Below are 23,314 nucleotides of genomic sequence, written 5' to 3'. Positions count from 1 at the left end.
GAACAGTGAACAATGAACAATCATTCATACCACAATATGCAAGACATTTAAACACTTTAAATATTGAACATTAAATATTTTAACAATGACCGACAATGATGACAGTCTACCTAACTAATCACCACGCTGAATTCTTGACAGTAACTGAATACTTCGGAATACTTGATATACTGCTAAACAGTACATATACACTGCTAAACAGTGCAGACCGGATTTGTGTACCCAAAATCCGTCTTGACCGGCACAACCTATGTGCGCGTCAACACGCCTCCCCGGCGATGGTACTCACCGAGTAGCTCCTTGAAACGGAAGGCCTCAGAGAATGGACAGGACTCGATGACTGCGGACAGCGGACCCTCTGGACATCGGGATTTCGAAATATCTGGTGGGCCTCTGTATACCTCGGATCTTGCTCTCTCAGCTAGGCTCTGGTCGGGATACTTCGCACTTCTCACCGCCTCGTCTGGGTTGATCGCAGCCTCAGTCGCCCCCGCTTGACCGGAGGGAGCTTACAGGAAATCCTGCTGGTACGCGTTTATGGTCCGTCCAGCTGTGGCAGGAGACCGGGCCTGCAACGCACCGCCGGCGCGTGAGATGAGAAAGTGTCCCTGTTCGGGCGCCATCATGTGGTAAATAAAATCTTCTTTACCGGACTGAATTTCATACGGAATCTTAAAATAAAGTAAAATAGCTCAAAATAACAAGAGGCAGAATCCGTGGTATAAGAGGTTTTCTAAATGGGCTTTATTCCACTCAAAATGGCCGACTCGAGTCGCGGCCTTCAGGTTCCGTCACCACGAAGGTTCAGGAAGTGAAGTACAATACTTTATTGACAGACATGCATTTTTATAATAAGTACATTACAATGAAACGAATGTAGAAGGCGTAACATTTGATAAGAAAAGTGACATAACAGGTACGTAATCGAAACTAGGCGTAATAAGGAATAAAAGAAACATGATTGGTTAGGATTATCAGACATAGGTGGATCTATAAGATAATATTTGGCATAGATGCGCGCGCAGCAGCATGACGTGTGAGTGACGTGCAACTAGGGGGTGAAGGGACTTGACATTTAGCTCTACATGTGGAGACGAGAAGTCTGGGGGGTCAAGTCAACCTAATCCCAAATCATATCTAACATCCTATGTTTAGAGAACTATGTTATCCACAAGGAAGGACTCTCGGACAGAATCTAGTCTATACTGACTGTGTGCGTGCACAAACGCCTAAGTGTCTATATGAGATGCGAGAGGCAGAAAACTTTCCATGGCAGCAGGGCTATGAATCACTTGCAGGAGGACGGAAAGGCTGAGTCCTTTGCTTGTGAGCTAAAGGAAATGTTTACCTAAATCACTAGACAGGAATGCATCGGTTGGAGAGCAAAATAGATAATTCGAAGGTGAAATACAGCTTCTTGGCAGGCAGACGAAAACTGGCCGAGGCAGGCACCGTTAGCTGCACAGGGAGTAGGACAAAGTTCATGGATACAGATGCGAGCTCAAGCTGAAGCTGTCAGAGACAGAGAGCAGGGAAAGGCTTTGAGGACAGAATCGGGCCTACTTGCCTGAACTGTAAAAATGGAGTAACTTAGCCATATAAAGTCGGTGGCCTTTCATACTTAGGAATCGAATATCCAGCCCATTGATGGCGGATCTGACAGAGAACATGTCGACGGTAGACACACATATGTTTGCGTCTTAGAAACTGGAACTGGAGGGAACATACATGTACTTGTAACATGCATATAGAACCGTTGGGGTCCAAGATAGGGGACATAACTGATCAGGAAAATCCACATTTCCACAGTGTCACCAATCGATGTCGACCCCAGCCTCCCCCTCGATGTGGAGCCGGACCGGCATCGACTTATGTCGGGACTGGCGCCGACCGGTACTTTTGTACCCCTGTTCTCCCCTGGTGTTCCCTATCGCCCTGAGTGGCTACCAGAGGAGGGGTAGGAGGACCAGTTAGGAGAACTGGATTGGAGAGCGGAGTTGGGTGAGGCCAGTGGTATGGACACCTCCCCAGACCATTGGCATGCTATCTCCCCCTGCCGTGGCTGCGGAGGAAAGTGCATTGTTGGACTTGGCCCTTTTTTGTAGAGTCATCCCTGAACTTTTTGCCTTCCTCCTGTATTTTTTGAGACCTGTTGGTGGTGGTTTTATGACTCAGGGCACTTTATCACTCCTGATCAGTGCTAAAGTGCATATGCTCTCTTTTGTAAATTGTGTTATGGATTAGTGACTCCATGATTGGCTTATTTGATTTACTTATCAGACCCTAGTACAGTTCACCATGTGTGCCCTGGGCCTTTAAATCAAATGCTGCTGGTGGGCTTGTAGCACTGGTTGTGCCACCCACAGAAGCAGCTTGTAAAATATGGCTCAGGCCTGCCATTGCAGAGCCTGTGTGCAGCCTGGGGCTTCCATGTCGAAATGGTAAGTGCGCGCACTTACCAGTCCCTAAACCTTCCCATTTCTACATGTTAGGTAGGCCTAGGGCAGGGTGCATTGAAATTGCAAGGCTACCTGTACATAGGCCAGAATGTGCAGTTTGATTATAACATCTTATAATCCTAACTGACCCACGGAACATGGTAGACAAGCATTGGCATAGCCAATAAATCTCGCCTTTGGGACCTTATAAGTGTTTAGTCATGCAACAGTTCATGTTGTTGCACCAAGGATATTGTGCTGCATAACTAAATACTTATAAGGTCCCAAAAGCGAGACCCATTGGCTATGCCAATGCTTTTTGTTTTTTAAGGCGCGGAAGATTAAGTAAATTGCCCAGAACCACTGGCTGTTTTGCCTATCGAAGACTTAAACCTCATTCCTCCAGTTCCAAAGTCGACAGCTCTGCCAATAGTGCCACATCACCTGCTGTGATCTAGGGCGGCACAAGTAAGATACAGGGGTATATAGTGGGAATGAAGGGCGGCACAAGTAAAATACGGGCATATAATGGGGAATAAAGGGTGACAAGAGATGGGCATATAGTGGGAATGAAGGGTGGCACAAGTAAGATACAGGGGTATATAGTGGGAATAAAGGGCAGCACTAGTAAGATACAGGGGTATATAGCGGGAATGAAGGGTGGCACAAGTAAAAGACACGGGCATATAGTGGGAATGAAGGGCGGCACAAGTAAAAGACACAGGCATATAATGGGAAGGAAGGGTGGCACCAGAGACGGGCATATAGTGGGAATGAAAGGTGGCACAAGAGAAGGGCATATAGTGGGAATGAAGGGTGGCACAAGTAAGAGACGGGGTACATAAAGGGAATGAAGTCTTGAACAAGCACTATGGGGTGGAGTTACTGCGAGGGGGGTGGTAAAGAGAATATAAATGGCACAGACTGGAAGGAGGCTGGTGGTACTGGAGTGAGGGTGGCACAGTGAAATGGGCACGGAGGTGGTATCGACCATCAGGAGGGTGCTACAGGAAGCTGGCCATGTACAGGGAGTGAAGCCGGAGGGGTGGTGGTGTAGCCAGGAAGGTGAACAGCACAGAGAGATGATAGATGCAGATGGACACAGAAGCAGGGTGATATGGAAAGAGAGGGCCGTATAGACAGAGTGAGGGTGGTACAAGGACAGCACCGTAGAGGTGATAGATAGGAGGACACGCAGCAATGCGGTTTGTGGGGATCGGACAGGCAGGAGGGGCAGTGATCTGAGAAGAGAAGGGAAAGGTGGAGCAGAGCAGAAAGTCAGGAAGAAAAAAGTTGGAGAGACCAAATGGAGGGTAAGGGAAAATGCAGTGTGGTGCGAGGTGGTGGGTAGTTTGTAGTACAGAATTGCTAACTGTAGTATGGTTAGTAGTGAGTAGTGCAAAAGCGCTGGCTCTGGGAGAGTTGGAAGTGAGTAGTGCCGGAGCGCAGGCTGTGAAGTCCCGTATGGGATTGTAGACAGAGTAGAAGCTTGCTTCGCAGTGAGCCTCACCTCCGATAGCAGTGATATCCGGGTGCCGAAGGAAGGTTGGTTTTTGGGTTGGTGGGCCCAGCACTTGAGCATGACATTGTACATAGCTGTGGGGCAGTCCTTCGTGTGCTGAAGAAAACAGCATGGAGAGTCCATGTTTTGCAGCCGCTGGTGATGCTCTGAGAGGAAGGGAGGGGGGAGGGAGTGTGTCGGTGCTGCAGACACAGCCACCGGTGTTGTGAATGCGCACATTGACAGCAGCGTATGTTCCGAGCATTACCATTACAATTACCGCCGGCTGCCCCTGCTGCGGTGCGAAACGAGCAATGTGTATCCCCTGTCTCAGCAGACCAGGCTGTGGTGACCAGACCGCGTGTCTCCTTGTTTCCTTCGTTATATATATAAGTTCAATGCCTTTTACTTCCCAGCGACGATGTGCAGCGTTACAGTAATCAGAGCAGATAAGGTGCTATGTGACATGCATGCTTACTCATATGAAGTCAAAACGTTTGCTGGCCAAAGTTAAGAAGTAAGTATTCTGGTCCTTATTCAGAAAGTTATTTTTCTGCAACCCCCTGCGACTGATGTACGGGAGTTCAGTGAAGAACAGACCGGCAGCTGGTGTAAACAGTGTGGTGTAAACACTTGTCCCTAATCGCACAAAGCGAGCAAGCCTAAGTTGCCCACGAAGGGCTCCAGCTGGATCTACTCACGAGAACATTTTTAAGGACAGCACGTAATCTCCGGGGCATGTGGACGAGTCCTTCACCAAGAAGACGTTCGCCAATGCAGGTTTAAATGCTGGACACCTACACAAGTCTTACTTTAATTGATTTGAGATTGTTCTCTTTTTTTTAATTTGCACATTTTGTGTTGAATGTTGTATTTTATCATTCCCAAGCGCTACGGCTAGATATAGTGATTATATTATTATTAATAATATTGGTGTAAGTATTATTGCTCGAGTGTGACAGAGATGCTGTGAGACAGGCTGGGCTTTGCACCAGATTTCTCTACTGCCTTGGGCGCGACCACGACTCCAAGTCGTGCCCCGACTGCCGGGCCATGGCGCCGAAAACTTTGCGGGAGCGGTCCCGGAAGTTGCTGGTAGTCTGGCAGTCGCCTCCGTGCCTTTCAAGCTCCCGGTCCCGTGGGAGGTCGAGGGACCGATCGCGGAGTTGTCGCCATCATTCTTCCGGATCTAAGTCGTCGCACTCTGGGTCAGGTAAGTCGACGTTGCTGAGGGTGTGGGCAGTGCCACCCCCGCGACTCCAGCGGAGCCTGTGATGCCGCCGCCGGCCTACCCGCCCTTCCCGGGTCCGGCGGCGACTCCTGCCCAGGTGCAAGAGTTTCTTGCTGCCATGGCCCAAGTCTATAGGCCGTCTGGCCCCGCCGGCCCGCCTCTGGGACCTGCGGGCCTGACTGGGGGTCCTGTTGTTCCATCGCCGCTGGCGCCGGCTCAGGCGTCGCAGGCCCACATGGGATCCGGGATCGGACCCCGGTCGACGCTGGTTGACCTTGTTACCCCACCGGCACCGCTTCCAACATCGCCAGGTCCTCGGAACGGCGTCGTCCCCGGTTTCAGCCCTGATCGCTGATTCTGGCGCCGGTGGGATTTGTTCCTTATGTCCGTCCTCTGTATTTTCAGCCTGTTTCACAGACTTCGGAGGACTGGGAGGGGTCTGAGGACCCTCTTGCACAGGACTGTGCTTATGATCCGGACTGGGCAGAGGATTAGGGGGAAGCCAGTGGTCTTGACACCTCGCCGGACCCTGGCAGGCTGTCTCCTCCTACCGTGGCTACGCAGGAGGGAGCAGGTTACGCAGTGGTGTTATGTAGGGCGGCCGAGGCCCTCCACCTCGAACTCCCTACAGTGGCCGTCAGGACTAACATCCTGACAGAAGTGCTCCAACCGGCGGCAACCTCTTTGGAGCCCTTGCTGCCATTTAATGACGCACTTTCTGACGTTCTTTTGGGCACCTGGTCCAGGCCCAACACAGGGGCTCCTGTGGACAGGAACGTGGCCCAACACCATCGCCCGGCTCTGGGCCATCCCCTCTTCCTCTCTCAACACCCTACTCCTGAGAGCTTGGTTGTCCAGGCCTCTGCGTTCCAAAGCGTGTTCCCTTCCGTACCTCCGGATAGGGAATCCAAGAAGCTGTAGCAGCTTGACAAAAAGCTGTTTTCATCTGCCAGCTTAGGAATGCGGTCTGTGAACACCGCATGCCTCTTGGGCCGTTATTCCCACTCTCTCTGGGACAGGGTTGCACAGGTGCTGCCTAGCTGTCCGGAGGAGGTCCAGACAGTACTCACCCAAGCTGTTGCTGCTGGGAGAGACGCAGCTAAGTTCACCATTCGTTGTGGGCTTGACACCGCCGACTCGCTGGGCAGGGCGATTTCCACCACGGTGGCACTTAGGCGACACGCCTGGCTGAGAACAACTGGCTTTTCGGGGGATACCCAGAATACCCTGATGGACATGCCCTTTGATGGCATTCGCCTTTTTGGAAATAAGGCAGATAGTGCGCTGGAGAGCTTTAAGGACTCATGGGCTACGGCCAAGTCCTTGGGCCTGTCGGCCACTTGGCCTCCTCCTCCTTCTGCCTTTCGCTCCTTTCGTGGCCGCGGAACGGGCGCCCCACTACGTTCGCAGAGCCACAGGCCGGCACAGCAACAACCTCAGCGCGGACATGGGAACCATCGAGGCGGTTCAGGGGGCCAGCGGGCGGGTCAGTTCACCTCCACCCCCGCGGCATCCACTGCAAAGCCTTCCTAGTCCATCCTTTCAGGTCCATCAAACGCCAGTGGGTGGACGGATTCACCATCATCTCCCCCACTGGTGCACCATCGCATCGGACCAGTGGGTGCTACAAATTGTCTGAATGGGCTACTCCCTCCCATAGCCCTCCAGCCATGCCACCTCAGTACCACCGCATGTCGGGGGATAACTTGGCACTTCTCCAGCAGGAATTTGCGGCCCTCTTGGCCAAGGGGGCCATCAAACGTGTTCCGACGTCTATAAGTAGGTCATGGTTGTTATTCCCACTACTTCCAAAGAAGGACAAGGGCCTGCGGTCTATCTTAGACCTCCGGAACGTCAACCGCTTCCTCCGGAAGGAGAAGTTCAAGATGCTCACGCTTGCTCAGTCTGCCCTAGACCTGAAATACTGGATGGTAGCGTTGGACTTGCAGGATGCTTATTTTCATATCCCCATCCTGCTGGCCCACCGGCGTTCCCTACGGTTCACGGTAGGCCACGAGCATTTTCAGTTCACTGTGCTCCCTTTCGGGCTTAGCCAGCCCCTCGGGTTTTCACGAAAGTGACGGCGGTGGTCGCAGCTCATCTGAGCAGATCAGGGGTTTCAGTCTTCCCCCCTATCTCAACGACTGGCTGTTGAAGGCGGGCTCGCCCCAGGCAGTCGTCTCCCACCTCCAGACTACGGCCGACCTTCTGCATTTGCTGAGGTTTTCCATCAATGTGCTGAAGTCGCACCTGATTCCCTCTAAGAAGCTCCTCTTCATCGCAGCGGTTCTGGGTACGGCACAGTTTTGGGTTTATCATCCCGAACAGCGAGTCCGGGACATTCGGGCTATGATGCCGATCTTTCGGCCCTGGTCCTGGGTTTCGGTCAGGAAGACCCTGAGGCTGCTGGGCTTCATAAATATAAATAATAAATATAAATTGATACTTGTATAGCGCACTACTCACCCACAAGGGTCTCAAGGCGCTTGTACGAGTACCGCTGTGGAACCCATCCTGGCTTTCCCTGTGAGGCATCCACTCCTGGGCACCCCCAAGGTGGAGGGGCCGTTGTGGAGATTAAGCAAGCTATTGCCCAGAGTTGCAGAGTGGGACTCCATGATTGGAATAGGCACCGAGGCGAGAATTATCAGGTCCGTGGAATTTTGAGCCCAAGACCAGCCGAGGCGGGGAATTGAACCCTGGTCCCGGGCTAGATCTCTGCATCAGGGTCTGCCGCTCTAATTATTGAGCCACACTTCTCCACTTCATGGCCTCCCGCATCCTGCTAATTGATAATGCCAGATGGCATATGCGGGCTCTCCAGTGGGACCTGAAGTTCAAGTGGACGCAGCATCGGGTGAACCTGTCCGACTACGTCCAGATCTTGGAGGGCACTGCTCAGGACTTGCAGTGGTGGCTCACGAACCAGCGTTGGGTCAGCGGCAGATCCCTCTCCCTTCCCCAACCGGAGCACACAGTAGTGACTGACTCGTCCCTCCTGGGATGGGGCGGCCACATAGGAGAGGCGAAGAATAGAGGCCTCTGATCTCCGGCGGAGTCCAAGCACCATATCAATCTTTTGGAGCTCAGGGCGATCCTACTTGCACTCAAAGCATTCCTTCCCTCTGTCAAGGTTGAGAGTAGTGCAGGTGTTCACAGACAACACCACCACCATGTTGTACTGCAACACAAAAGGCGGGGTGGGGTCGTGGACCCTATGTCAGGAGGCTCTACGTCTCTGGACGTGGCTGGAACGTCAAGGCATTTTCTTGGTGGTTCAACACCTGGCAGGTACCCTGAACGCCAGGGCGGACAAACTCAGCCGCAGGTGCATGTTGGATCACGAATGGCGTCTTCACTCTGGGGTGGTGCAAGGTCTCTTTCAGCATTAGGGAGAACCTTGGTTAGATCTATTCACCACTGAAGAGAATGCCCAATGTCAGCAGTTCTGCGCATTGGGGTTGCCAAGGCAGCACTCGCTAGGCGACACTTTTCATCGCTAGTGGAGTTGCGGTCTGTTGTACGCCTTTCCACCTATACCACTTCTGCCCAGAGTGCTGAAGAAGGTCAGGCGTGACCGGGCCCAAGTCATTCTTGTGGCACTGGACTGGGCTCGAAGAGTTTGGTATCCCGAGCTACTCAGTATGAGCGTGGAACCCCCGATCCGACTGCCTCTTCGGGAGGACCTCCTGTCGCAGCAACAGGGGACGGTTCTCCACCCAAACCTGTCCAGCCTCCTCCTCCTTGCGTGGAGATTGAGCGGCGACAGCTGAATCCATTTGATTTGCCTCCCGAAGTCTGTAATATGATTCTGGCAGCCAGGCGTCCCTCCACTTAAACGGTATATGCCTGTCGGTGGAAAAAGATTTGTGGCATGGTGTACAGCAACATCTGTTGATCCTCTTGCTGCCCCTCTTTCTGAGGTCCTATTGTTCCTTCTTTCTTTGGCCCAGCAGGGCTATGCTCTGGGCACTATCAAGGGCTACCTATCTGCTCTTTCAGCCTTTCTTAGGCTGCCTGATCAGCCCTCTCTTTTCAAGTCTCCAGTTGTCAATAGATTTCTCAAAGGCATTACTCACCTTTTCCCTCCTATTCCTTTTGTGATGCCTCAATGGGACTTGAACCTGGTTCTCACATACTTGATGTGCGCTCCCTTTGGGCCTCTTCATAACTGCCATTTGCGGTTGTTAACTTTGAAAACTGTCTTCCTGGTAGCCATCACCTCCGCTCGGCGGGTGAGTGAGTGCCAGGCTGTTTCCTGCAAACCTCCTTTCCTGGCGATTCATCCGGACAAGATTGTGCTTCGACCGCATCCCTCCTTTCTACCAGAAGTAGTGCCTGCCTTACATCTCGGGCAAACGGTCACTCTGCCCACTTTCTTTCCGCCTCCGCACCCTTCAGGAGGAGGGGCTCCATCGCCTGGACCCAAAATGTGCGCTTTCGTTCTATCTCAACCGCACACAACAGTTCCGGGTGGATGACCAGTTCTTTGTTGGTTACGTGGGCGCCAAGAAAGGCCGGGCTGTGCACAAGCGAACTATCTCCCGATGGGTTGTCTTGTGCATTAAAGCCTGTTACTCTCTGGCTAAAAAGTAACCTCCGGTTGGGCTGTACGCCTATTCTACCAGGGCGACAGCAGCTACTACAGCATTGGGACGGGGTGTCCCCCTGCAAGACATTTGTCAGGCGGCCACTTGGGCCTCGTTGCATACTTTCACTAAGCACTATTGCCTTGATAGTCAGGTCCGGAGAGACGGCTTCTTTGGCCGTTCAGTTCTCCGTGACTTTCTGGTGTAATCTCACTTCGTAGACCCACCACCGAGGTTGGTATTGCTTGGGTATGTATTCTAAGGTAAGGAATCTATCACGAACGTGTCTCTTTCAGATGCACAAGTTACTTACCTGTGTAACGATATATCTGTAAGAGACATTAGTTAGTGATAGATTCCTTACCACCCGCCTATCCTCCCCGTTCTGCGAAGTGTTCTCTAGGGTTCAGGTCAACCCTTTTAGGGCCCTAGTTCTATTGCACCAGTAGTTGGTCTCTGGCATGGCTCTACGATCCTGGTGCGGAAAAGTTGTGTACAGAACTGACGTCCGCGCGTGGGCGCGTCTAAGTAGCTCCATCTCGGCGGATACAACGCCAGCGACCTACGCTAAGCTGTACGACGACGACGCCTGCCGACGCGTAGGGGTATTGCTGACGAAAACTTTCCGGATCCAGTCTGACGCTTGTGGATATTCTAAGGTAAGCAATCTATCACTAACTAATGTCTCTTACAGATATATCGTTACACAAGTAAGTAACTTGTGCATCATCTCCCAGCCCCACTCTGCTCAACATCCACATGGCACTGCTCACCAACATCATATGATCCCACAAAATAAACAATACCAATGCCAACAAAACCTAGCTCATCTTCTCCCTCCTTGAAGAAGCATCCAACATTCAGAAAAACTTCACTTAATGGATGTTCGAAGTTGCTAGCTGGACGAAGATCAACTGTCTGAAACTTAATACAGACAAAACAGAAGTAGTACTCTTTTTAAAGAACACTTCCCTCTACCTGATGGCCAGCAGACCTCGTACAAAAACCTTGCTTGAACAATGTAGCCAAGATCCTGGACATAGTGGTGGACAACCAATTCTGTGACACACCAAGTCAGAACAGACGCCTCATCCTGCTTCCACACTCTAAAGATCCTCAGAAAATGTTTCAAATGGCTGCCAATCTACACACGCAGAACAGTCACCCAGGCCCTTATCACCAGCAAACTGGATTCCTGCAATTTACTTGGTCTGCATCACCGCTAACTGACCAGGATACTTAAAGTCAGACTAAATGCAGCGGCTAGACTCCCACTCAGGCTTACACCGGGCACACACATCACCCTGCACCTCAAAGCGTTCCACTGGCTTCCCGTCCACAAACGCGTCAAGCTCCTTACCGTCATACAAAAAGACGTGCATAGCCTAGCAGCCTCCCACCTTCCCCAAACAGCTTCATCAACTTCCACACCCAACCAAAAACCTATGATCGGCTAATCTTCTGCTTGCTCACATCCCCAGCATCTGCAGAGTCCGAGCCAGCTGCTCTGCCGTCTCGTACCTTGTACCCAAGGCCTGTTGAATGTTAACTATCCTGCAGGTGTGATGGCACCTGCCATTAAACCCTACTTCACCTTTTTTATTCTGCACCTTTTCGCAGGTGTGTGTAATAGTTGGCTAATAACCCTTTGACATGGCACTGGGGTTCGAATTGACTTAAACTGCTCGACTGCTGACCACGGATGCCTCATTGGAATGTTGGGGATCCCAACTTCAAGACCTCCAAGTAAGTGGCAAAGTCTCTCTCTCCAAAATGCACATCAACTTCTGGGATTGAGGGCAATTTTCCTAGCCCTTCATTCGTTTCTCCCAAGAATACGAGCATCCTACGTCCTCATTCGTACAGACAACACCACCTGCATGCATCATCTCAACAAGCAGGGAGGATCGAGGTCTCAGATTCTATCCTTAGAAGCTCAAAAGATACTAGAATGGACATTGCTACCCTGAATCTTCATCAAAGCGGAACATCTTCTAGGAGTGAGAAACAACCTAGAAGACACCTTAAGCGGAATAGGTCAAACATGTCAAGAGTGGAAACTCAATCTGCTAATTCTCGACTCCATCTTCCGGAAATGGGAAACTCCCAACCTAGACCGCTTTGCATCTCAGGAGAACTGAAAATGCTGGTTTTTCACCAGCTGGGAACCTCAGAGAGGGTCATGAGGGAATACATTTTCGATAAGATGGTCATGAATCATTGCCTACAATTTTCCCCCATGCCCTGTCATTTCCAGAGTTCTAATGAAAATAAAAAGAGAACCATGCCGGCTGATCCTCATTGCTCTGCGTTGACCTCACCAGCATTGGTTCACGGAGCTACTCCTACTCTCGGAGTCCAAGCCTTATCGTCATCCAGTGATAACGACTCTACTGACCCCACATCCAGCCTCTCTTCAGTTGCATGCTTGGCACCTGAATTCAATGAATTCAAAGACTTAGACATCCCCCATGACTGTAGGGATGTTTTTGTCCAGGGCTAGAGCTGGGTCCACCAATAAAACATGCATATTAAAATGGAAATGTTGTAGTTCTTGGTGCCTTTGAAATGACATTTCTCCCTCTTCTCTCATCCCCGAAACAGGTTTTGCCTTATTTACTCTCTCTGGCAAAGTCAGGTCTGGCATATGTATCGGTGAGAGTCCACCTTGCAGCAATGTCCCAATACAGATGTACTTCTGATACTTCCTCCCTTTGTTCCTCTTGTATCATCGAACAATTCATGAAGGGATTATTTAGGATTTTTCCTCCCATTTGGCGCCCTCCGCCGGAATGGTTTCTCAACCTAATCCTATCTCAAATGATGAAACCACCATTTGAGCCAATTCACAAAATAAAACTCAAGTTCCTAACTTAGAAGGTGGTATTACTTATGGCTCTTACCTCTGCGAGGAGAGTAAGTGAAATCCAAGCTTTCATGATAAGAGAACCTTATTTACGATTCACAGAGGACTACGTTTTACTGAGAAATGCTAAATTCATCCTAAAGGTTCCAACTCAGTTTCACTGTAATGAGCATATTGTCCTCAACACATTTTTACCGAAACCATCCACTTCAGCAGCGAAGTCTCTTCACTCTTTAGACGTTAAAAGAGGTCTTCAAGTTTTGTTTGCAAAGAAATAAACTATGTACAACTGATCAATTGCTGGTCTCATATGGACCTCAGACTGGGTGCTTTAGTCACAAAGAGAACTATAGCAAGATGGATTGCTGCGACTATTCAGCTCTGCCATACTACAGCAGGTAAACCGCTTACAGTCGATGCCAAAGCAGATTCCACAAGGGCAATATCCTCTTCTGCTGCTCTGTTTACTGGCGTCCTGTTGGATAAGATTTGCTGTGCCGCAACATGGAAGAGTACACATACTTTCACGTGGCATTATTGTCTGTATCTGGCTACTTACAGTGATGCAGCTGTAGGACAGGTGGTCTTACGACATCTGTTTCAGTAAGGCAAGCCTCTTCTCTTAGAGGTACTTTTTCCTTCTTCATTTGTTTCTACCATTATAAAGTTACCAGATACTGTTTTGCTTTTGCATGTTACATTGAAGATCTTCTTGTGATAAACCCTACAGTGAATATGTATGTGTATATATTTACATGTATATGTGTGTGTGTGTGTATGTATATACATGTCTTTACACCTATCCACCAGCCGGCGCACCACTCGCCGTGGGTGCCACTCTCCATAAGGTGGGTTACCGCCACAATTTCGAAGACAGGCACCAAAGGTTATGCCAACATTATTACAGATGTTAAAAATGTGATCCTGGTATGCTGTGGATTAAATGATTGAAACTAAATTTGCTTCGAGAGTGCGCTCTGTTATTAGCGGTGAAACTGCAACTGCCTGTGTTCGAAGTGTGTGTGTTTTATTATCCATCATCCGTTATGGGTATTTAATTTTTTCTTCTATGCGTGTGTGCCTATACAACTGCTATCTACTTGGATTCAAGCATGTGAATCTCTGAAAGATCCAATACTGGAGAAGAAGATGAGTTTCTTACCAGTATTGATATCTTGCATAGATTCACATGCGACCTACCCTCCTACCCCGAGAGGCTTCCCTTATTTCCTCACGTATATAGTTTAACACTTGTGCTTGAAAATCTGAGGAACTCAGCCTCTCCTGGGAGTGTTCTACAGGCTGCTGTCGCCTTATTGGTTGTTGTTCAAGTTTGGTTCTTTTGTTTACAAAAGAAAATAGAGCGGCTATTGCAGTGACTTTTCATTGCATTGTAGATAATATGATAATATGATAGTATTATCTACTGTTTTTATAGTGATACCGTGGGACTCCCACTACGACGATGGGGATGATTCAAGCATGTGAATCTATGAAAGATACCAATACTGGAGAACCGTAGTTACAGGTAATTAACTCATTTTCATATAGCTGCTTCTTATAGATGACCTGTTTCTCTTTATATTTTTATCATTTATATTTTTGTGGCTTATGTTATATATTTTTTTTTCTAAAATTGTAACTATCTTACCAGTTTTTTTACGGCAATATCTATTGAATCTGCCAGTGCATGTTAACTTCTGTCGTTGATAATCTTCTCAATTGTCTTATCTGACTTGCCAATGTAAATATTTCCTACAGTAGTGTATTGTGAGGGTTGTATATTTTATGTTATGATCAAGGCTACAGCCTAAAGCGTCGGAGAGGACTTACTTGTTGGAATAAACTTTGTGTTGCAGCGATCCAGGAGTGTTCAAGGTATCCTTGACTGGTGGATATTGTGTGTATATGTGTATGTATATATATATATATATATATATATATATTTTGTTTATTTAACAGAGTTTTATATAGCGCGAACTTGGCCCGAATCTGGTATCAGAGCGCTTAACGTAGCACCAGTTGCGTTACATGAGGACACATTCATTTTTTAAATTTGTTTTTGTTAGGCACGGGGAGATTAAGTGATTTGCCCAGAATCACAGGATGTTCAGCGTTATTGCCGAGACTCGAACCCAGTTCCCAAGATTCAAGAACGACCACCCTAGCCGTTAGGCCAACTCCTCTCCCCTAAATGTTTAGCTCAGAATAGATGATTATTGATAACCTTTTGTTCTACCCTTGCAGTTGTTGAACTGCAATAGCTGGTATCGTCCTAATAGAGCATGGTATAGGGGTGCTTTTCAGGTATCCACTACGTGATCTATTTATTTATATTTTATTTTTTGCATTTAGCACCCTCGAAGTATTTTCTTTTATTTGCAGAAACTCAGGAACCCAAAATGTACTATATTGAAACACATTTATGCAAAAGCACACAATATGTGCTGCCATCTGTAATAATATTAATAATGTTGGCATAACCTTTGTTTAAATTTTAGGTATTTAAATGGACCGGAGACAATATGTTTTTCGTTAAAGGAGATATGGATGCCCTTGCTTTTGGTGGTGGCGGGTGAGTCTTCTCTTTAAAGGACCATTTGCTCAACTGTGTGGCATCCTTTGTAGTGTTTTACATGGTGCTGTTTTTTTTAAAGAAGAAATTATAGATTGCATGGGTCCAACCATTTACATTTTCAATCCTTTCAAGTTATATTATACGTAGGGGTCCTGGTTTTATGGTGTTTATGTTTTTGACATTTCCATCTGTACTTATCCATATTTATGTTTTGCTTATTTTATTTGTATTTATCTGTCTTAGTTTGTGCTTAGTGTAATAAATTAAGCCACCAGGCGTATATTTCCACATTTATTTAACCAGCAAATGTTTTCTCATGTTTGAGTGGCAAATGGGTTTTACTCATTTACATTACAATACAGTCATTTGAAGCCACATGTATTTTAGAACAGCTTGCTTAAACAGCTGCACTACTGAAGTTATTTAAGCTTTATTAGGAAATATATATATTTTTTAAACTCCTATATCTGTCTATCTGCTCAGCTACTGACCTAGCACTCCTGATTGACAGTAGTGCGAATTGTCTCAAATAAAACCTTTTTTCCACATTTATGCATATTTTCAATTAAATACAGACAGGAAAATAGATAGTTTTCTGTCTGTATTTATCTGTAAAAAATGGAAAACTGGAAGCCTTAATTATATGTTCCTTTTTGCATCTAATGGTAGTGATCACAATATTAAAGAACTCCCTTCATCTGTGTTTTTTTATTCTAGTGTGGGTTATTTTCTGATCGGTGCTTCAAATAAGACCACTCATCTCTGAAATATCCCTTGGTGTCAGGCTGAATCTGATGAACTTCAACACTAGCGCCTTTGTGCAGTGGCAAGTGGCGTCATGCTGCTCCATGTTGGCCCCATACTATCCCAAAAGTGTTGGAGGGACGCTGCACTTGTACGCCACTTCTGCGCACCGACATCTGGTCCTTTTCTTTGCACATTATCTGATGTGGATCCGGAGCTATGCTCCCAAATTTTCAGTTCGCCCAACGATTTCGGAAAATATTAGTGTGCGAAGTATTTATGGCCCTTTCAAAAGCTACAGGCTTCAAATCATGCTGAGACTTCAGGAAGCATATGTTGGTCTAAGACTTGTAAAGGTGTTTTTTTGGTGCCCAAGTCGTGCAATATATTTGTCTTCATAGTCCCAATGCAATCTGTGACTGGGAGATGAAGACCTGCATTTCCAGACTCAAAAAGAGGTCACGGTTAAAGCACAGGTCACTGGTTTGTTCTCAGTCTTCAGGCCGTTTCCAAGAGCCATCCCCTTCCAGCTTTAAGTCTTCACGTAAGTCGAAGTCCAAGCTACGACTAGAGAAAATGTTGCAACGCCTATCCAGCTGCTCTAGCTAGAAAGATAAACATCGCCCCCCATCAAGGTCCCTGGTTTCAGAACCAATTCTGCAACTGGTCCTAAAACACTCGAGTTCCAAAAGCCATTGTAGATTCCACAGCAGATAGTGACCTTCAAGGAGACCATGCTACATATCTTTAGTGAGATTTCTTGTACGATTCCTTCTCCCTCTGATGTGCTTTCTCGCTGCGCAAAGCTGAATGTCTTTCAGTCGGATTACTGCCAGCACATCCTTCCCATCCCTCCATCCCCAGGGGACACATTACTGGGCCTGTATTGACTCCTGTGCAAACTTCCACAACGGCCACCAAGATCTACATGGTTCCTGTCTTGCAAATACCTTCTCCTCTGGTGCAGATGCCAATTGTAGACCCCATACCAACATTGTTCCGAGTTTGAACGATGTCATGCTACCACAGATGCTCCATTCATTATTTAAGGCCGTATGTAAGAAACATTTAGGGTCCCTCAGGACACTGATGATGAGGAGGGGGGTGATGTTACTTCTCCCCTCGCTATACTGATGATGCACCATAATTTTAACTGTAATTTTTTGCAGATTATTATTATTATTATTATTATTATATTATTAATATATTTATAAAGCGCGACAGCTACTTCCAACGGAAGTGTCCCGGCGCTAACGTCCTACAGGCACAAGAGATACGGCGGAGAGAGGATTGCGGCAGTCTCTAGGGTAGCCTGAATAACCAGGTCTTCAGGGCCCTTCTAAACAGGAGTTCTTTATCAATCTGTCTGAGAGCATTGTGTAGAGTGTTCCATAGCATTGCCGTTTTCACGGAGAACGCACGTCCACCTGTCCTAGCCTTTCTAAACCGTGAAGTAATCAGAAGATTTTGATTGTAGGATCTAAGAGTGCTAGAGAGAAGATATTTCTGCAGTCTCTGTTTCAGATAGTGAGGGCTTACCCCTCTAGTTGCTTTATGAGCCAACACGAGAGCTTTAAACTGAACTCTTTTCCTTACAGGCAGCCAGTGTAGGCTTTGTAGATGAGGCGAAATGTGATATCGTAAAGGCACATTCCTCAATAGCCTGGCTGCAGAGTTTTGGATACGCTGCAGTATTCTCATCAAGTAATCCGGGAGGCCAATATATAGGCTGTTAGCGTAGTCAAGTTGGGATGTGATAAGGGCGTACACCACTACCTTCCTACAGTTCATTGGAAGGAAATGTAAAAATCTTCGTAATGTCTTCAGTCTCCAGAAACATTGGGAGGAGATATGCATGATTTGAGCCTTGCCAGACAGTTGCGAGTCAAACCTGACACCTAGGTTCCTTGCCACCGTTACCGGTATCGGAGGTGGATTCAACTCTACTGGCCACCACAGCTCCGTCCGTGGAGGAGTAGGTTGATTAAAGAATAGGACCTCCGTCTTATCAGTATTTAATTTTAGGCAATTCTCAGTCATCCAGGAGGAGATATTTAATAGGCATTGCTTAAAATTGATAAAAGCTGTGTCACAATGTTCCTTAAAAGAAAAGATCAGTTGCGTGTCGTCTGCATACGAGACAACTCGCACACCCCATTTCTCAATGATTGCAGCGAGGGGCGCAAGATAGACATTGAAAAGTGTCGGACTCAGTGCCGAACCCTGTGGCACCCCCAGCGCCAAAGATCTAGAGCTAGAAACATATCCTATTAGCAGTAACTTCAGAAAGACACTTCTAGCCTCAGATACCTCACTTTGTAGATTTTCCGATCCAGAAACATTTGATAATTCTCCTAAACCCTCGTTGGTTGACGTCCTGCGGCTCTGCGTTGGATCCGTTCTACCTCAGGTGTGACCTACACCACTATATCTGCACCACCTCAGCACGCTGACGTGAATTCCCTTCTTTCCACGCCATCCAATGCGGATCTGAGTTGACTGTCTACCTAGCAGACTTTTAACCTCAGGAAAATCTCTTGCTGTGCCCAGATATGGGCCCCAAAGCTGCATTTTTTAGACCACGTCATGATTATCACAACATATGTTTGTGACAGACACTCACAACGCCTTCCTCTGGTGTCTCTGCACCTCACCTGACTCAGAGTTGTTTCCTTACTCTTCAGAGATGAACCGCAAATCCACCCGTGATAGCAAAGTCAAACTAGCCATTGCTAAACTCCTTAGAAGAAGCAGTTCTGGTCAACGTTGAGGCCACCGTCAGTGGAGGTCTTGCAGGTGTTGGGTGATGTGTTTATATCCTGGGATGCAGAGGATGAGTCTGGCCGCGATGGTCTGGAGTTTGCGTAGTAGGGATTTGTTGATTCCGGCGTAGAGGGCGTTTCCGTAGTCCAGTCTGCTAGTTATGAGTGCGTGGGTGACCATCTTTCTGTATTTGGGGAGATCCATTTGAAGGTCTTGTGAAGGATGCGGAGGGTGCTGAAGCAAGTGGAGGCAAAAGCGTTGTTATGGCGGTTCATGGTGAGGGAGTAGTTGAGTATGATGCTGAGGTTCCGGGCATGGTCCGTTGGAATGGGGGGTTGCCGAGGCAGGGGGCCACCAGGTGTCCCTTGGTGGTGAGGACAAGGACTTCTATCTTCTCCGAGTTGAGCTTCAGAGAGCTGCTGCTCATTCAGGATGCAACGGTTTATATTCCTTACTGGAAGTGGCGTCTGGTTCCTTCGTGAGGGAGAGGATGAGCTGGGTGTCGTCTGCGTAGGATACTATGCTAAGTCCATGCTGTGTGACAATGGTGGCGAGGGGGGCCATGTAGATGTTGAAGAGCGTGTGACTGAGCGATGATCCTTGGGGTACTCCGCAGTTGATCTCTGTGGGTCCGAGGAGGAAGGGCGGGAGTCTGATGCTTTGGGTTCTGCCGGTGAGGAAGGAGAGAGTCCAGGGCGGTTCCCTGTTTGCCGGTGGTGTGGAGACTGGCGGTGAGGGTGCGGTGGGGGACGGTGTCGAAAGCTGCGAAGAGGTCTAGAAGGATGAGGGCCGCGGTGTGGCCTTGGTCGAGGAGCGTGCGGATGTAGTCTGTGGCGGCGAGGAGGGCGGTCTCAGTGCTGTGGTTGATGCGGAATCCAGATTGGGAAGGGTCGAGGATGGCATTCACCTTGATGAAGTTGGTTAGCTGGGCGTTGACGTTCCTCTTGGTGACTTTGGTCACAAAGGGAAGGAGAGAGCTGGGTCAGTAGTTTTTCAGGTCTGCTGAGGGTTTCTTGAGGAGGGCTTGACTTCTGCGCGTTTCCAAGTCATCACGGGGAAATGCAATGGGTCGTAGCTCTGATGCTATGGCGGCGGCGGCGGCTCTGCGGAAGATGTGCGGCGGGCAGGGGTCTGTGGAGGCTCCTGAGTAAGTGCTCTTGATGGTCGTGGCAGTATCTTCAGTGGTGACCAGGGTCCAGGCGGTGATGGTAGGCTCGCTGTGGTTACTGGAGGAAGGAGTGGTTTCTGGAGTCTGTTTGCTGAAGTTGTCGTTGAGGGCCTTGATTTTCAGATGAAAGTAGGAGCTGAGCTTGTTGCAGGGGTCCTGGGAGGGTGTGTCGTCTGTGGCCTCGCTGGGGTATTTGGTGGATTCCTGGATGATGCTGAAGAGTTGCTGGAGTTAGCAAGGATTCTGTTCCCAATAAATGTCATTTTGGTGGATCTGATGAGTTGGTGGTATTCTGTCATGGTGTTCTTGTAGGTGGTCTGGTCTTCAGCTGTTTTGCTGTTCCTCCATTGTTTCTCGAGACATCTCCAGGTGCGTCTGGATTCTCGGAGGTCGTGGTGAACCAGGTGGCCTTCATGGGGCGCTGTCTGTCGGGGTTGGGGAGGGGGTGAACTTGTCTGCGCAGTTGTTGATCCATCAGTGTAGTTCTTTGACTACAGAGTTGGCGTCAGTCGAGGCGGGAGAGGGATCGTGGTTGAGGGTGGAGTTGAAGTGCTCCTCAGAAACCTTGCTCCAGTTCCTTTGCGTGGTGTAGGTTTGTGAGCTTTGTCGAAAGAGAAGTCTGCGCTGTAGTGGTCCGTCCAGGGGGGTTGGGTGTTGTGGCTGAAGTGGATGTTGTTCCCTCCTGCGAAGATGGGGTCGAGGGTGTGTCCTACCTTGTGGGAGGGGATGGTGACTAGCTGTTTGTCCAAGGTTGGCGGGGTTGTCCAGGTGGAAGTTGAGGTCCCCGATGAGTATGTAGTCCATGGAGGCGATGGCATGGGGCGCGATGAGGTCAGCGATGGTGCTGGTGAACGAAGTTTGAGGTCCGGGGGGTCTGTAGGCGAAAGTGCCGCATAGGGTCGTTTTGAGGCTGGTCTGTATCTGGAAATAGAGGTGTTTAGTGGTGGATGGGGAGTCGCTGGTACTGGAGGTGGAGAGTCAGAGGGAGATCTTGTGTGCGATGACGAGTCCTCTTCCTGGGCAGTTGGGGCGGTCCTTCCTCTGGATCTTGTATACGTCGGGGGATGGCGGTGGCGATGTCAGGGGCGGAGGTGGCGTTGGTCCATGTTTCCGTGAAAAAGGCAACGTCTAGCGTGAGGGTGTCAAGAAGGTCCCAGATCTCTATTGCATGTCTGTGCAGGGAGCGCACGTTGAGGAGGATGCATCTCAGGGCTTCGGGGTGCTGGTGTCCGGAGCCTGTGGGGGTGCAGAGGTTGGGGAAGGAGTGTCTGCAGGAGAACTGGCAGTGGGTGGTGTTCGGCGTCACCATCTGGCAGTTGTTGTTTCTGCCGGGGTTGAGTGCGTGGAGGTCAGCTGAGTCATAGCGGTGGGTGGTCGGAGAGCCGGGGTCCCTGGCGCTGGTCACGGTTGGGTCGCAGACGGGCTTGCCTTTGGAGCGCCTTCGGCGTACCAGCTTCAAGGCCGCCATTAAATAGGGAAGGGGAGCACCGCTGGGAGGCGGGAACGGGCAGGGGGTAGGGGCCGCGGGGGCAGCAGCGGCGGGAAAGGAAACTAGCACGGAGGACGCAACAATAAGCAAAGATAGCAGATAACAAATACAAGGCCTAATAACAATAAATATTAGATACAAGGCACAATAACAAAAAAGACAGAAAAACGGGCACAAAGACAGACAACAGTGGACCAGCAGAAGAGCAAGGCTCTCCCACTGGACCACCAGGGATGAGGCGCAGGCATGAGCCTGCGGGTGGAGGAGGGCCTCGAACACCTACATTCGCAGAGAGGCGTAGGGGGCAGCCGCACAACAGCGAAGCTACTGGGGCAAAGTCCCTGACCAGGAGGTCAGAGGTCTTGCCTGGCACCTCCGGCTCCAGCAACGTCTGATGCATCTGCAGCGCCACGACCAATGCCAGTGGCCTGAACCTTGACTCTGGTTACAGATTGAATAGTTTTTCGCATTTGGAAACTTAGCCCTTATCCTCTAGCGACATTATGCTTATTCCAACCCAGAAAAATACAACCACTATGATGAAAATGATGGTTACTATGGGGATGATTCTCATGAAGAGGGAAATATATTTGAAGACCTGCAAAATGTCTCTGATCTGGACACCTCACTAGACATTGGGCTATCCTCAACAAACCAGGCTATGGCAACTGAAGACTCCACCTCCTTCGCCATAGTAAAAATGAGGGTATCCGAGGTCCTTGACCTTACTCTCCCTATGAATCTACACTGGAACGCAAATGATCCTTTATTGTGCTCCTTCAAGGCTTTTGTCTCAGACCTCAACTTTACCCAGGCCTGCAAGGGACCCACCCACAACAGGGGGTCCACCCTTGATCTAATCATAGCTAAAGATAACATCATACAACTTGATGACATATCACCCTGTGACTGGTCGTATCATTACCAAATCTCTTTCCACATCCTGGAAAAGGTTCTGGTCAGACAGGTTCAGCCGCTCAAAACCAAACAGCTGGCTTGAAATCTGATAGACATCAACATTATTGATCTAACATCCATTAGCAATAAGATACTTCCGCCGCCCCCTAACATGACTAACCTGGATGACCTTACGGATAATTACATCCTCACCATGACAAATATTTTTTACACAATTGCACCGGAACAACTCAAAAGGATACTGATCAAACAGTCCAAACACTGGTTTAATGGCTCACTAAATGAGGAACGTCGCATACTAAGGCTTATGGAGAGACTATGGAGAAAATCACCCTCCAATACCAACCTCAAACAGTTGAGGATGACTATAAGTTCATATAACAAGCATATCGTAGTGCCAAAACTGATCAACCCAGGGCACAGCTTGACAGCATCAAAAACTGACCCAAAAAACTATTTGAAATCCTCAAACAACAAGCTAACCACTCAACCAACCCTCTGCACCCAAGATCTCTTGCCCCTGTGGGAGGTCTTCTCAGCACACTTCACTGAAAAGGCATAAAAAATTGAACTGCAACGCACCTCACCTAATCTGCTTCAGACTTCCCTCTCACCATCTTGGCCAACTGTAGCGAGAGCACCTACTTCCTACCCCACAGATTACTCTCCAAAAAACAATGAATCATGAAATTACTTTTTACTACCAGACGATGCGGAGCTGCTCTAAACTATATGTTCTTTAAAAACTTCCAATCACTTCAACGATCCGCTACCTGCCAAGTTTTTCAAAGAACTCAAATTGGCTCTTCTTCCACTCTGGTACCTGATTATTCATGAATCTCTTGTGCACTATAGGATTCCTGAGTGCCTCAAGATGGGTCACGTTACTCCCATCCTAAAAAAGCCAAATGCAGACTTAGCCGATCCTAACAATTTCCGTCCAATTTCTAATATCATGACTTTGGCCAAATTGCTTGAGAAATGCGTTCACACACAGCTGTGCAACCACATTGAGAAGTTTCAGCTCTT

At 48.6% G+C, this 23,314-nt stretch overlaps 1 protein-coding gene across 9 annotated transcripts in view; it reads left to right on the top strand.

Moving 5' to 3' along the window:
- Positions 1-23,314, top strand: part of OXR1 (oxidation resistance 1) — a 1,797,650-nt gene that overhangs the window by 1,749,669 nt on the left and 24,667 nt on the right. For all 9 annotated transcript variants that reach the window (XM_085605104.1, XM_085605101.1, XM_085605099.1 and 6 more), the window contains one exon: positions 15,127-15,200. In XM_085605104.1, the coding sequence (XP_085461230.1) occupies positions 15,127-15,200 (74 nt within the window). The remainder of the gene's footprint in view (positions 1-15,126; positions 15,201-23,314) is intronic.

Source organism: Triturus cristatus, chromosome 5_1, assembly GCF_964204655.1.
Source record: "Triturus cristatus chromosome 5_1, aTriCri1.1, whole genome shotgun sequence".
Lineage (NCBI taxonomy): Eukaryota > Metazoa > Chordata > Amphibia > Caudata > Salamandridae > Triturus > Triturus cristatus.
This window is presented reverse-complemented; position numbering and strand designations above follow the sequence as displayed.